Source organism: Penicillium verrucosum (assembly GCF_028828655.1).
Source record: "Penicillium verrucosum strain IBT 35672 chromosome Unknown utg000005l_segment0_segment0, whole genome shotgun sequence".
Lineage (NCBI taxonomy): Eukaryota > Fungi > Ascomycota > Eurotiomycetes > Eurotiales > Aspergillaceae > Penicillium > Penicillium verrucosum.
This window is the reverse complement of record NW_026643214.1, coordinates 1,770,513-1,785,814: the sequence shown is the minus strand read 5'-3', so window position 1 is coordinate 1,785,814 and position 15,302 is coordinate 1,770,513. Positions and strand designations below refer to the sequence as shown.

The window sequence follows — 15,302 nt, the reverse complement described above, 5'->3', positions numbered from 1 at the left end:
TGAAACAAAGAAAATGGACTAGATCCAACTGAAAAAAAAAAAAAAAAAAAAAAGAAAGAAAGAAAGAAAATAGGGTGAAATAAATGCCAAACCCAATGCGATATGGATATCATAGACGTGAGGAAAACAGAACCGAAAAGAGTAGAAAGAGAAAAGGAAAAGGAAAAGGGAAATCGAACCAAGTCTGATCTCTTCGACTACGCATGCATCATCGTCCACGTAGCTGCGTCACAGTTCACTTCTTCAAAGCTGTGGAGCATAGTGAAGCCCATCGTGGAGAGATTGTCAAAGTTACTGTCACCGTCGACCTATCTTCTTGTTAGAGGATAATTGGAGGGGAAGGGGGAGAAAAAAAGGAAACGAAGAACATACACAGTCCATAACCACGGCATTGGCACTCAACTTCCGGATCTGTTTGATAGCCAGCAGGACCAGGCCCTGCATCACCGTGGAGTAATCCTCACCACAAGGAGAAATGACCGGAGATGAAATGCCTCCGACAGAAGTCTGGGTGGCGCGCAACATAGGCATGTGTTCCGCCAACGCAGATCGGTCATTGTAGACCACGATACTCCCGAGTATGACCCCGTCGGAGGGCCGCTTGGCCCGAATGATCCCGCAGTTAGGCGCGCCACTCAGAGCCATACGGTAGATATCGGCCACACCCTGTCGCCCATATGTTTTAATGTGATCGAGGATCACCGGCGCAAAGTCCCAGCCATACACGAGGTCGTATGTGACCTCGGCACTCTGCAGGGTCGCAGTAAGTCCTTCGGGCGGCACCCATGTCGACAGGTTGCCGAGGATCGCGCTGCACACTGGTCGCGCAAGTCCGGTGTTCCACCCCATGTTCGCGAACCATTGCCGTAGCCGCTTGCGCTCAACAGGGTTGACGGTCGGAATGCCAAGGTAGATCCCTGGTAATCGGGATCCTAGCTGGAAGCGTTTCATCCCGTTCCGTTGAAGTAAAGTCCGAATCGCGCGGCTGTGAAGAGAATGTCCGATTGATAGTTTTCTTCGGGAGGGGTCCACGATGAGACATGCAAGCACACCGGTGCCCGTTGATCGAAAGAAGTAGGTCGCGCAGAACCCATAGAGGGCATGCGTGCTACTGTTCCGGACAACGAAATGGGCTTCGTCGACATCCTCGTTTCGTAGCAAGAAGCTGCTAGCGGTAGCTCCAAGAAGTTCCGATGGCTGGCCTAGTGCACAGTCGGCACGGATAGTCTCGAGCAGAGCATCTAACGCGAAAGAGTCGCGATCCTCGTTCCAATTTTCGACAAGCCAGTGCTGTCGAGACTGATGAATCTTCTGCGTTCGACCAATGGAACCAGGCAGGGCCGCTGAGGGTGTCAAGTCGCCATACAAAACTTTGACCAATGCCTGGAGGGCTGTTTCCGTGAAGTCATACGTGCATATATAAGTACCAATGGCAGAATCCATGGCAAAATCATATGGCGAGCTAACGGCCACCACAATCAATGGCCTCTCGCGAAGTTCACCGGATGAGGTATACTGCGATTGGCAGACCATGGAGACGTGCTTTGAGAACCCTTGCTGATATAGATTGCGATTTGCATCTGCCGTGACAACAACTACAGCACTCGCTCTTTGGATGAGGTCTTCGTGAATGGGACGCACGCCGTTGGAAGTATAGGAGGTGTGCAACACGCGCCCATTTCTCTGCCGCGAGAGTGATCGTCCAAGTTCTTTGAAGACCCCCTCGCCACTCAGAACCGAGGAGGTTCGTTCCGACGATAATGGATCCAGTGACCCATGCACAGACTCTGCGACCGAGAGAGAAACCGCGGACGTTGGGAGTGGCTTGACCAGCGGAGTCAGAAGCAAAAGTTCCTCGTCTGCCTCGATGACATTGGACAACGGAAGTAAGTTATTTTTATCTCTCATGACTGTGATGGAAGAGTTGTAGGCTCGGGTGGAAAGGTTGGTATGCGAGGGTTGCATCCGTGTAAGGGAAGAAAGGCCCGGAGGGTTCAGTGCCTGTTCCCACGAAGTACACCGCGCCTTCAAATCTAAAACGCGACGCAACGATTGTTCAATGCGCTGACGGCCGATGATACCGTTCTCCACGCCAAGCTTCAACCCATTGATGGCTTCTTGCTGGACGGGGAATGACCGACATAAAAGAATGATATCGCAGCCGGCATTCTTGGCCATCACAGTGCCACCTCCTACTCCAATGTTAAGTGTGAGTGCCTCCATTTCCAAGCATTCGGAAACGACCACCCCTTGAAACTGGAGATCTTTTCTCAAGAGCTCGTCGACGACCTGATCACTCAGACAGGCGTGCATCACGTTCATCCCAGCAGATGACAACGAAACACCTCCGACCATCATGGCATCCAAGCCCTGAGTTATAGCATTGCGAAATGGTACAAGTGCGCTGAGACTGAGTTGCTCCAGAGATTCCCTAATAATTGGGACATCCGTCTGGGAGCCAAGGAATTCCAGATTACCATAGGATGGAAAGTGTTTTCCACAGGTTACTAAACCTGCTTCTTGATAACCCCTCATGAACTGGACACCATATTGAGATGCCTCTTGGGGATCGTCGCCGGCGGTACGAACACCTAATGGTTGATTTCGCACATTGGTCAAAACATCCAAAACAGGTCCTAAGATCCAATTGACCCCGACGGCCTTGAGTTCCTGTGCTGTTGCGACAGCCACCTCGTGGGCCAAAGATTTGGACCCAGTGGCTGCAATGCCCATGGTACTAGGGAATTGGCGAATATATATCTCATCATATAAACTGTTGACACCACCATTCTCCTGGTCCAAGGCAATTAGTAATGGAACGGGATGGCCTGCATCACGCGCAATGGTCTGTAATTCCAAAACCAATCTTGTTGTATCCTCGGCCGCTGTAAATGCATTAGTGACCATCCAAATTTACTAGCGATGGAGGGTCCTTTTAAAAAGATACATTTCAGATTTTTGGCACATAGCAGCACAGCACCCAAGTGATAATTCTCAATGAGTGATCGAATCTGTGGATTGGCTGAAGTTCCATCAAAGCCCATCATAAAGAGCTGACCCATCTGCCTGTGCCATGTCAGCATGTCTCCGAAGTGTCATATTTCCTAAAGTGGAAATAATTTAAGACCCCCCCCCTAGATTGACAACTAGGTTCCACAGTGAAGGGAGATACCCCGACAGGTAAAGTTGGAGGAGAGAGGGGGTAGGGGGGGCGAGAATTAACGCCGATAGGGGATGAGCGGAAAAAGGAGATCGACATACCTATCTAGGTCCTCCCAACCTGGGGGCAGCATGTCCTCTTTCCGGGCCATGGCCCGAGGAGGAATGCCTGCAACGGCCCAGAAAGGTAGGATGGAAAGGGTGCAGTGTCGGAGGATTCAAGGTGTGGCCGCAAACGTCTGACAGGTAAGAAATATGAAGCCAGTGCACGCGTCAGGTGACAAGGGGTAAAAGGTTGCAGGAGTCAAAAATTTGGAGCTCGGGAGCTTTGTCTTTTTTTTTTTTTTTTTTCCCCTCAGAGCCGCAAATGTTGGGGAAGAAACTGGGGACTAGAGAGATAAGGGAGATAGGAGCTTAGTTCCCCCGCTGAAGAGATCACGGGATATATCTTGGCATATTCTACATTATAACTAACTTAACTATGTAGTTATATGATGATAAGTATTTCGGATATACCTACTTAGGTAGGTGAAGAAGTACACCATCTTATACAGTAACTAAATATATTATATATTAGTATATATATATCATAGTTATATAGTTATATGTACGGAATACATGGTGTTGTACCCTGGAACGAGGTATCTTATCCACAATATGTAATCATGTGATCTGTATGTAACTGTATAACTGTAATCCGGATTCCAATGTCCCGTCAGGTGATATCCCCAATACCATTACCAATACCAATCAATACCAATACCATACCGCAACTACAACGCTACCACGATACCACGATCGTAGGGTTGCACTGGGGTACTCTCTATAGTTCAATCCGTTCAACTTTTTACCGACATCACCGGATGCAACTCCTATCCTTCTCAAATGGAACCTTTTAGACCACCATGTGCAATATGGAGCTCCATATTCCAATCAGAATGTCTCTTTCCTCTTTCCCCCCTCTTCCAGTGTCACACTTTTTTATGGCTTCATTGTTGGACCACATGGAATACACCTAGACCTTGATAGAAACCGTGGAATCGAAATGAAGTCAATAGTCAATGGGGCTAATCCGAATTCTTTCTTGTCCGGTAACCCGACGTCAGTTCCTATTTGAGATATTGCACGTGGCTCTCTCTCTCTCTATACGACGTTCTCTTCTGTCACTGTCGTACACTCCACACTGTAACCCATATGGTCTTTTCCCTTCATCTTCTCTTTTCATTCCCTTAGATAGACTTCTATTTTCCTTTCTTCTTCTTCTTCTTCTTCTTCTCCTCCTTCCTTACTTCTGCAGCCCTACGCCCAATCCAAACACTGACGTCATTATGTGCGTGATATCTTCTATATATCGCATTCTGCCCTCTATACTAACCTGCTGGCTTCTCGATATAGGCGTGTTATTATCAGAGAAGATCCTCGTGAGGTGTCTGTTTATATTGCAGACTACATTATCAGTAAGTTGAAGTCCCGGTCCTCGACCTGATGCGTAACTCATGCTGAGACTAACTCTTCTATCTTAGGCCGCATCAAGGCCTTCAATCCGACACCCGAGCAGCCGTTCGTGCTTGGTTTGCCTACTGGTAGTAGTCCTGAGCTCATTTACAAGATCCTCGTGCAGCGTCATCGCGCCGGGGAGATCTCCTTCAAGAATGTCGTGACTTTCAATATGGTATGCACAACAAAGATCACCGGAGGAAAAAAAAAACCAACCCTCTAACCCCCAATACAGGATGAATATGTCGGTCTGCCTCGCGATCACCCCGAGTCCTACCACAGCTTCATGTACAAGCACTTCTTTTCCCACGTGGACATCCCACCGCAGAACATTAACATCCTGGATGGCACCGCCACCGATCTTGTAGCCGAGTGTGCATCGTTCGAGGCACGGATCGCCCGTTATGGTGGTATCGAGCTCTTCCTGGGTGGAGTTGGACCAGATGGCCATATCGCTTTCAACGAGCCAGGCTCCTCGCTAAGCAGCCGAACGCGCGTCAAGACACTGGCCTACGACACCATCCTGGCAAACTCCCGCTTTTTCGGCGGCGATACGGACAAGGTGCCCCGCATGGCTATGACTGTTGGTATTCAGACTATCATGGATTCCCGGGAAGTGGTGATTGTGGCCACCGGAGCGCACAAGGCTTTTGCCATGCAAAAGGGCCTCGAGGATGGCGTGAACCACATGTGGACCCTCTCCGCTCTACAGCTGCACCAGCACCCGCTCGTCGTCTGCGATCGCGACGCCACTCTCGAACTCAAGGTCAAGACCGTGCGGTACTTCGAATCGATCGAGCAGGCCGGCACCGATGCCCGTACCCAGGGACCGGCTCTCGTTTACCGTCCTCGGACTTATGTCCCGGCCCCACTATCAACTAAGACGCCCAAGTCCCAGCAGCCTACTCCCGATGGCACCCCCGAGAAGGTCCCTATGGATCTTCGTATCAACACTGAGCTGCAACGCCGCGCACTAGAGGACGATGAGCTCACCCCGGATAGCATGTCCTCGCGCCTGGTCGACTCGGCCATTGGCGGTATTGACGGTGCACTAAAGAGCGACCTTATCTTTGACCGCATGGGTACAAGAATTACCACACTCTGATGGTGAACATCTCCCAAACTCATGGCATTTTCATTCGGGGTTTTTGCTTTTCGATTTACATTTTTTTTTTCTCTTCTTTTTTTTCTCTATCTTTTTTTTTTTTACGGGAAAACGGAAATATGGGTTCTGTCTTTGCAAATCATATCTACTACATGGTCTCTTTTACTGCTTTGGCTTACAGGTTTTGCTGGTCATTTCGATAGTTCGCGACTTGATAGATGCGGGGCGTTGTTTTCAGGAGTCAAGTGATTCTAGCAAACTCTTTTAGCTATGGATAATTAAAACTGTGTACAATTAATTGTTTTAAACTGTATACGTGCTTGCGTGGCGTGATGGTATTCAGCATATATATATATATATATATATATATATATATGTAGATGACCGAGTAAAAGAATTAAGATATAAAAAGAGCTAAAATACTTGCTTAAATTGGCGCTCAAATTGTTCTATATTCTGTACATTTTTTGTATGCTCCTTGCTTTTGAGTACATTGCATGATACATTAACATTATAGCTTGGCGAAAACACTGACCACGGCACCGCTCATATCAACCAGAGTGCTTTTGTTCTGCAGCCAAGCCTCAATACCGCGACGACCATTCTCCACGCCCAGACCGCTCTTCTTCCAACCACCGACGGCCATCTCAGCAGGGCTCTCGCCCCACGTGTTCACCCAGGTAATACCAGCCTGCAGCTGGTCAATGACGCGGTGAGCCTGGTTCAGATCCTTAGTGAAGACACCAGCAGCGAGACCGAGCTCAGTGGTGTTAGCGCGTCGCACGGCCTCCTCGACGGTGTCATAGTACAGGATGGACATAACGGGACCGAAGATCTCCTCCTTCACGATTCTCATGGAGTCATTGCAGTCGGCGAAGACGGTCGGCTTGACCCAGAAACCGGCCTGCAGGTCCTTGGGGACCAAGGGCTTCTCGACACCACCACAGAGCAAGGTGGCGCGATCAGACTCAATACCATGGCGAATGTATTCCACGACCTTGTCGTAGTGGGCTTTGGAGCTGAGGGGACCGAAATTGGTCTGCTCGTCAAAGAGCGGGCCAGCCCGCACAAATTGGATCTTCTCGAGCAGGCTCTTCTCAAAAGCAGCCTTCATGGTGCGCGGGACAAAGACCCGGGTGCCGTTGGTGCAGACCTGACCTGTGCTGTAGAAGTTGGCCATCATGGCACCATCAACGGCGCTCTCCAGGTCAGCGTCCGGGCAGACAATCAAGGGGCTCTTGCCACCCAGCTCCATTGTCACGTATTTCATGCTGCCCGAAGCGGCGCCTGCGACCTTCATACCGGTTGCCACTTGGCCGGTGAAGGAGACCTTGGCGATGAGTGAATGACTAGTGAGGTAGGCACCGACATCACCGGCACCGTTAATCACGTTGAAGACACCATCGGGGAGACCGGCCTCGGTGTAGATTTCTGCGAGGGTCTGACCGTGAAGCGGGGTGTATTCACTAGGTTTATAGATCATTGTGTTACCGGCGGCCAAACAGGCAGCAGATTTCCAGAGGGCACTAAGTATCTAGGTCAGCTTTTTGTTTATTTTATTTGTCGGTTGAAAAATGCAGGAAGAGCTTACATCTGGATGGGGTAGTTCCAAGCACCAATGCCGGCGCACACACCCAGAGGAGATTTCTTGGTGTATACCCAGGCATCCTCGCGGAGGTGAGTAGTCTCGCCGTTCAGACCACCACCACCAATGAAGTTGGCATAGTACTCCAAAACATCGGCACCAGTCGTGACGTCGACGGTGCTAGTCTCCGTAAAGGCCTTACCGGAATCCAAAGTCTCGATACGTGCAATTTCATCGTTCCGTTCCCGTAGTAGAGCAGCGGCCTTGTGAAGAATTCGGGCGCGAATAATTAGCGGGGTCTGCGCCCATGAGGGGAATGAACGATCGGCAGCGGTAATAGCGGCATCGATGTCCGCATTAGAGGCAATTTGAATGTCGGCCAACGGAGTCGCAGTGGCGGGATTGATAGTTTGGAATGACTTGCCGGAGGTCGCAGCTTGGACCTTACCGTTGTAATAAAGCTGACGAGGTGGGAAGGAGAGAGCCATGATTGAAATTGTGATTGCGATTGTGTATAGTTATATAGCTGCTATACAATATAGTAGGTAGAAGGTTCTAATCGAACAAAAAGATAAGAGAGGGATCATCCATACCGCCTTTCTAGTCCACACCGCCTTATAATTTCTCCGAATTAAAAACTGAGTTCCGAGGTTGGCCGGGGGAAATTACGATATAGGTACTTGGTACTCCGCTGCCACGCATAATTTATACGTAACATACAAGTACTAAGTACGCCATCTCCATTCAGCGGCTGACGGTGGCTGAAAAAAGAAATGGCTGAAAAATGGCTGAAAAATGGCTGAACATAGTTTCTGCGCGGGGGTTAGCTCTTGGACTAAATTGGTCTTGACTCTTCTTTGACTCTTCTTTCTCTCTTCTTTCTCTCTATATGGTTCGAATATCCCATCCCGGGAATTTCATACTAAGAAAGGCATGTCTTAGCAGTTACGTACACTTCAGAGTCTATCTTATATATATATATATATATATCTATCTATCTATCTATTCTTGAAACTAGTATCGGATGGGAATTCCTATCCTGGCCAAACCTCCTCTTTTCCCCAGACCTTATTATCTAGATTGAAATCGGAATTATAGCTATACCAATCAAGAAACCTTCCAAGGTTGGCCGTTTATACCCGTTTATAGTGGACAGTCGATAGTGGACATCTTATTATCGGGGCCAATTATCTGACTTCTCTCTCCACTCTTAGTGATCGCCACCACTCAGAGTCCTTCAAAGTGGTTCAGTCTAACGGAAAAAAGAAGAGAAAAAAAGAGAAAAAAAAAAAAAAAAAAAAAGAAAAAGAAAGAAGCTGGGTAATCACCAAAGATTCCTTTCTCCCCCCCCATCAGACCACCTCCCCGAGCTACTTGGAAAATTCTCTTTTAGAAAAAGGCAATCCCTTTTTCTCCAATCTTCTCCAATCTTCTCCTCACCCTCACTACGGACTTTATCCATTCCTTGGTATTCAACATGGCCACCACTAACGAACTCCCCGCCATCGATGTTAACAGCTACGACTATATTGTCGTTGGCGGCGGTACCGCCGGTTGTGTAATTGCGGCACGACTGGCCGAGTACCTCCCTAACAAGCGGACTCTGGTTATTGAAGGAGGTCCCAGTGATTTCATGGACGATCGTGTTCTGAACCTGAAAGAATGGCTCAGCTTGCTCGGAGGAGAGCTTGACTACGATTATGGTACCACCGAGCAGCCCATGGGTAAGGAGAATATGGTCCTAAAAATTCCAATTAACCTTGTACTAACTGTCCCCAGGTAACAGTAATATCCGTCACTCCCGCGCAAAGGTCCTAGGTGGTTGCTCTAGCCACAACACTCTCATCTCTTTCCGTCCCTTCGAGTACGATTGCCGTCAATGGGTTTCCAAGGGTTGCAAGGGCTGGGACTTTGAGACCTTCACCCGCATCATTGATAACCTGCGCAACACTATCCAACCAGTGCATGCCCGCCACCGTAACCAGCTGTGCAAGGACTGGATCCAGGCCTGTTCTAGCGCCATGAAAATCCCTGTCATTGAGAACTTCAACGATGACATCCGCAAGACCGGTGAGCTGAATGAGGGTGTCGGCTTCTTCAACATCTCCTACAACCCCGATGATGGCCGCCGCAGCAGTGCCAGTGTCGCCTATATCCACCCCATTCTCCGTGGCGATGAGAAGCGTCCTAACTTGACCATTCTCACCAACGCTTGGGTTAACAAGGTCAACATTGAGGGTGATACCGTGACCGGTGTTGATGTTACTCTGCAGTCTGGTGTTAAGCACACTCTACGTGCCAAGAAAGAGACCGTTTTGTGTGCCGGAGCTGTCGACACCCCTCGTCTGATGATGCTCTCTGGTCTTGGTCCCCGTGAGCAGCTGTCCGCACTCGGCATTCCCGTTGTGAAGGATCTCCCCGGTGTTGGTGAGAACCTGCTCGACCACCCCGAGAGTATCATCATGTGGGAGCTCAACAGCCCCGTGGATCATAACATGACCACTATGGACTCTGACGCCGGTATCTTCTTGCGCCGCGAGCTGCCTAACGCTGCTGGATTCGACGGCAAGGTCGCCGACCTGATGATGCACTGCTACCAGATTCCGTTTACCCTTAACACCACTCGTCTCGGCTACGACGAGCCCTTGAACGCCTTCTGCATGACCCCCAACATCCCCCGCCCCCGCTCCCGCGGTCGTCTCTTCTTGACTTCCGCCGACCCCACCGTGAAGCCCTCGTTGGACTTCCGCTACTTCACCGATCCCGAGGGCTACGACGCCGCCACCATCGTGGCAGGTCTCAAGGCCGCTCGAGAGATTGCCAAGCAGTCTCCCTTCAAGGATTGGATCAAGCGCGAGGTTGCCCCCGGCCCTAAGGTGCAGACTGACGAGGAGCTGTCCGAGTACGGCCGACGTGTCGCCCATACCGTGTACCACCCCGCTGGTACTACCAAGATGGGTAACGTTGCCACCGACCCCATGGCGGTTGTGGACCCCACCCTGAAGGTCCGTGGCCTGAAGGGCATCCGTATTGCCGATGCCGGTGTCTTCCCTGATATGCCTAGCGTCAACCCTATGCTGACGGTCCTGACCATTGGTGAGCGTGCTGCCGAGCTGATCGCTGGTGAGGCTGGTTGGTCTCGCAACCAGCCCCGCCTGTAATGCAGGGGCTTATCACGTGTCAAAGATCTGATATGCATATAAAAGTTACTTCTTCATTTTGGTCTTATTTTGGTTTTATTATAGCATATGAGCGAGCGGCGCATTGCCCCGTCAGAGTCGCGGAGGATCGCCTTTGAATGCGGGCATCGTTCCGAGTTCTGGTTCTCCCCAGCGTCTGCGAGACAGACCTGGATCTTTGATTTATCTTGGCACATACAATTGATCTTGGATAAACTTGATATCTAAGGATAAGATTTTATTGAATTCTTTTTGAAATTTGAAATTTTACACTGAAAATCTAAAAACAATTAATTATTCGAACTGAAGATGGAGCTGGCGCTGTGACCATGCACTTGCATTCTATGCTCAATGCAAAAACCATAACCTCAAAACGCCTGTAACCAAGATGGAAGAGCTGTTGAAGATATGGCCGGGGGGAAAAAAAGACGACAACCGATGAACCCTCGAAAAGAAACAAATACCCAAGATCGAAAACGACCTCATACCCCCACAGTGGCTGCCTTGTCAGTATCGTGGATCATAGCACCTAACTTCCACACTTGATCAACCGTCAAAGTCGGCCCAGTGAAGGGATCCTCGCTCTCACCCAACACGATGAGATCGGCATCAGCACCACTTTGCAACGACCCCTTGACACCCTCCAAGCCAAGCAGACGCGCCGGTGTAGCGGTGACGGCATTGATAGCCACAGCCGTCGACGCACCCGACCAACGACGGAAGTTGTTAACACACTCGATAAGAGTAGCTGAAGACCCAGCAATCTTGTCAGAGCCCTCGAGCGTCAACCGTGCACCAGACTTAACAATCCGCTCCCCATTTGTCCACTCATAGACACCGTCAGGCAGACCACACAGACGCATAGCGTCGGTAACCAAGATCAACCCATCCGGGTGCGCATTGTACGCGATCTTGATGGAAGTGGGATGCAAATGGATGCCGTCGGCGATAACCCCGTAAAACGGCCTGCGGCGCTCACTCTGTCCCAGCAGACCGAAGATACCTGGGTTGCGGTGGTAGAAGGGCCGCATGGCATTGAATAGGTGAGTGATCATGCGGGCGCCCTTGTGTGTGGCTGCAATAGCCTGTTCGTAGGTTGAGTCGGAGTGGCCGATTGCGTAGATGATATTGCGCCTGGCGATTTCGGGAATGTGGGCCATCATGTTGCCGACTTCGGGGGCGGCTGTAATCATCTTGATTGGGCTGGCGCTACCCATATTGTCGGCACCGTAGCAGTAGACGAGGTCGTCGAAAGTTTCCGCGGCGCGCAGTACTTCGGGCTTGTGGATACCGTTGCGGCCGGGGCTGATGAAGGGACCTTCGGCGTGTGCACCTAGTGACTCGGCGCCGTCTTGGGGGGGTATGGGTTCCTGCTGTTGGGCCGAGGGAGGGGAGGACCTAAAAGAATCAAGGTTAATATTTCATTTTCCCTTTATCTTTTTTTTTTTTTTTTTTGTTCTTGTTTGGAGAGAAGTTCAAGTTGCTTAGAGCACTTTGGGTTTTGCTTACCTTCCAGTATACCTCGGGGGTTGAGCTCACAAGCGTCGGCAGGTAGGAAGTGACACCGGTTCGGGCCAATCCACAGTTCACCATGCGCAAACCCTCATCGTACTTCTCTTTTGTTTCACAGGGTACAGAGAAATCAAAGCCATGGGCACCATTCAACTGGACATCGATCATACCTGGAGCAATGATACGGCCGCCAAGGTCGATGATATTGTCAGGGGACAGATGCAATCCATAGAAAGCCTCTTGATCCTTCAGTATCTTTCCAGTCAGAGAGTCAATCCAGAGATCTTGCTCGACCAAGTCCAAGCCGCATACTAGGCGACAGTTGGTGAACTTGGTAATGCGCGGGGTAGAAGAAGTCTTGCCCGGCATTATGAATAATAGTTAGATCAGATCAGATCAGATCAGAGATCATAGGAAAGAAAACAGATCGGAGAAAGAGAAGGAGAAGGGGAAAATCCAAGTACATAAAGAACCTACAATGATGTGACAGTAGACTGTGTGACATTCGGCATGCCGATGTGGTATATGCCTATGTATAGTTTATAGTGTTATAATACTATACTATACTATACTAGTTATACTATAGTACTATAGGACTAGTATTGTATTTTGTATCGTTATGTAAATATAAATACTATAAATTACAATATCTTGACAATACCTTGACAATACCTTGACAATACGGTTATTCATATCTTACATGTACATATCCCCGCATGCGACGGTACCCGCATGCGGGTTCGATGCAACATCTCTCTGTCGCATTGCAAGTGAACATCCCCTCCTCCTCCTCCTCCTCCTCCTCCCTATAGTTATGTTGTATAATATTCTATTTTCCGATTTGTCTCCTAAATGATTGATGACTCCATCTTTTCTTATTCTCCTCCTAAATCAACCGACATCAATTATGTATATGTTGCATTGAGAAAAAAAAAATGGATCCCCAAGATAAGCCCCCCCGTGTGAACTCGGTTATACTAAAACAGCCTTAGCTTCTTCCCCCCAAAAAAAGCCCCCTTTTCCTATTTCAGAATTTGACTTGGCAAAGAGATCAAAATCTACATTCTTCACCATTCTTCAGCTTGTTTTTCACGTGGAGAACATTCTTTGAGCCCCCTTGGCTCGCTTGTTGACTGCTATTATTTTCTTTTCCCCTCCCCCGTGTAGATCTATATTGTTTCCTACAACCATGACTGAACCAGAGAAGCAAGAAAAGGAGAAGCAGACTGAGAGGCCAACAGAACAACATGCGTCAATGTCTGCGTCAATGTCTGCGTCAATGTCTGCGTCAATGTCTGCTCCGGACCCCGAGTCAGGTGTGGACCAAGCGGTAGTAGGTCCTGCATGGATGTACAAGCCATTGAAGATTGGCAAATGGGAGGCTCCTTACTTTGCCTCACCAGAGATGCAACTATATCTGGTATCATTTGTCTGCTTTTTATGTCCCGGCATGTTCAACGCTGTCAGCGGTCTCGGTGGTGGCGGTCAGGTTAACACCCACGATGTGAACAACGCCAACACTGCACTATACAGTACCTTCGCAGTAGTCGGTTTCTTCGCTGGCTCCATTGCAAATCGCATTGGTCTGCGGCTCACCCTTTCCCTGGGTGGCTTCGGGTACTTCCTCTACGTGGCCGCGCTTCTCTCATACAATATCAACCAAAACGCAGGCTTCCTCATCTTTGCCGGAGCCTTTCTAGGTGTCTGTGCTGGTCTGTTGTGGTGTGCCCAGGGTGCCGTCATGTTGAGTTATCCGCATGAGCATGAGAAGGGAAAGTACATTGCTATCTTCTGGGTGATTTTCAATCTGGGTGGTGTCATTGGTAGCTTGGTATGTTGACTAATGTTGATTTGCACACTCAAAACAATATAATAATTGATATATCAACAGGTCCCTCTCGGCCAAAACATGCACTCGACTGCCGGCAACGTCAACAATGGCACCTACATTGCCTTCCTTGTTCTAATGGCCATTGGCTTCGTTCTCTGCTGGTGTCTTGTAGATTGCAAGCACGTCCAGCGTAAGGATGGCTCGCGCGTGATTGTGATCAAGAACCCAACCTGGAAGTCCGAGTTCTTGGGTCTTTGGGAGACATTGATCCACGATTCGTACATTATCATGATGTTCCCCATGTTTCTAGCCAGCAACTGGTTCTACGCATATCACTTCAACGCAGTCAATCTCGCCTATTTCAATGTCCGCACTCGAGCCCTGAACAGTCTTCTGTACTGGCTGATGCAGATGGTGGGTGCGTTCGTCTTCGGCAAGTTGTTGGATTTGAAAGGTCTCTCGCGTCCGTGGCGCGCCAAGCTCAACTTTGGCGTCCTGCTCGCGATCACCATGGGTATCTGGGGTGGAGGATATGCATTCCAAAAGCGCTATACTAGGGAAACCAAGGGTCTGGACACGGATTTCACCGACAGTAACTATATTGGACCCATGTTCCTGTACATGTTCTACGGCTTCTATGACGCTGCTTTCCAGACCTGCACTTATTGGTACATGGGTTCTCTCTCCAACAACAGCCGCAAATTGGCCAATTTTGCTGGTTTCTACAAGGGCATCCAGTCTGCTGGCGCTGCTGGAATGTGGAGGTAAGCAACCTCTGATATTTTTCTTCCCTCTGCCCTGTCTGTAACTAACTAACAATCGCTTAGCCTGGATGCACACGAGACCGCATACATGACCGAATTCGCCTCTTGCTGGGGTGTTCTCGTCGGTAGTATGCTTTTTGCCTCACCTGTGATTTTCTTCAAGGTCAAGGACAGCACTGCCGTCGAGGACGATCTGCGATTCTCCGACGAAACCGCCGCCGAAGTCCTGGGCCATACCAATGAAATGTCTGAGATGGATAAGCCTCATACCGAAACCCACACTCCTACCGAGACTCTCCGCGACCCTCACGAGGAGACTGCCACCCAATAATGAATTGTCGAGGGACTCAATCCCCGCCGATGATATGTATCACCACGCAGTTAATATTTGATTTAATAACCTTTTTTTATACGCACTACATTGTGGCGAAATACCTGCATTTATGAGGCGTGCCGCGCGGGGAGGCGGTATTCTTTTTATACTCGCGAAAATCCCGTCCCGGTCCCCAGCTGCGTGCGCCACGGGTCGAGAGAATCATACTCAACGGATATTCAATTTCAGTCAATTCCGTTTCTTCAATGATCTTGTACATTATTCGGGGTGGCTCTCATTCGGGAGGGAGATGCTTTAGGTCTGCTATGGCTATGATTATGGTAACTGCCGTTCGTA

The 15,302-nt window shown here is 49.4% G+C and overlaps 6 protein-coding genes across 6 annotated transcripts; 3 read left to right on the top strand and 3 right to left on the bottom strand.

Moving 5' to 3' along the window:
• Positions 1 to 197: 197 nt before the first annotated feature.
• Positions 198 to 3,311, bottom strand: N7516_011538 (putative beta-N-acetylglucosaminidase; the record flags this gene model as incomplete). The annotated part of the gene is made up of 4 exons (XM_057224256.1): positions 198 to 308; positions 373 to 2,885; positions 2,948 to 3,066; positions 3,262 to 3,311. 4 exons carry the CDS (start codon positions 3,309 to 3,311, stop codon positions 198 to 200), a joined length of 2,793 nt encoding a protein of 930 aa, XP_057069396.1.
• Positions 3,312 to 4,204: 893 nt separating this feature from the next.
• On the top strand, positions 4,205 to 5,761 carry N7516_011537 (uncharacterized protein; the record flags this gene model as incomplete). The annotated part of the gene is made up of 5 exons (XM_057224255.1): positions 4,205 to 4,260; positions 4,457 to 4,489; positions 4,555 to 4,616; positions 4,683 to 4,831; positions 4,892 to 5,761. 5 exons carry the CDS (start codon positions 4,205 to 4,207, stop codon positions 5,759 to 5,761), a joined length of 1,170 nt encoding a protein of 389 aa, XP_057069395.1.
• A 511-nt stretch (positions 5,762 to 6,272) lies between these two features.
• N7516_011536 (uncharacterized protein) lies at positions 6,273 to 7,834 on the bottom strand (the record flags this gene model as incomplete). The annotated part of the gene is made up of 2 exons (XM_057224254.1): positions 6,273 to 7,287; positions 7,353 to 7,834. 2 exons carry the CDS (start codon positions 7,832 to 7,834, stop codon positions 6,273 to 6,275), a joined length of 1,497 nt encoding a protein of 498 aa, XP_057069394.1.
• A 989-nt stretch (positions 7,835 to 8,823) lies between these two features.
• N7516_011535 (GMC family oxidoreductase) lies at positions 8,824 to 10,507 on the top strand (the record flags this gene model as incomplete). The annotated part of the gene is made up of 2 exons (XM_057224253.1): positions 8,824 to 9,070; positions 9,126 to 10,507. The coding sequence occupies 2 exons, from the start codon at positions 8,824 to 8,826 to the stop codon at positions 10,505 to 10,507; spliced, it is 1,629 nt and encodes a 542-aa protein (XP_057069393.1).
• A 500-nt stretch (positions 10,508 to 11,007) lies between these two features.
• N7516_011534 (N-acetylglucosamine-6-phosphate deacetylase) lies at positions 11,008 to 12,406 on the bottom strand (the record flags this gene model as incomplete). The annotated part of the gene is made up of 2 exons (XM_057224252.1): positions 11,008 to 11,898; positions 12,035 to 12,406. 2 exons carry the CDS (start codon positions 12,404 to 12,406, stop codon positions 11,008 to 11,010), a joined length of 1,263 nt encoding a protein of 420 aa, XP_057069392.1.
• Positions 12,407 to 13,226: 820 nt separating this feature from the next.
• N7516_011533 (unc-93 family MFS transporter) lies at positions 13,227 to 14,963 on the top strand (the record flags this gene model as incomplete). The annotated part of the gene is made up of 3 exons (XM_057224251.1): positions 13,227 to 13,868; positions 13,929 to 14,632; positions 14,696 to 14,963. 3 exons carry the CDS (start codon positions 13,227 to 13,229, stop codon positions 14,961 to 14,963), a joined length of 1,614 nt encoding a protein of 537 aa, XP_057069391.1.
• Positions 14,964 to 15,302: the final 339 nt, after the last annotated feature.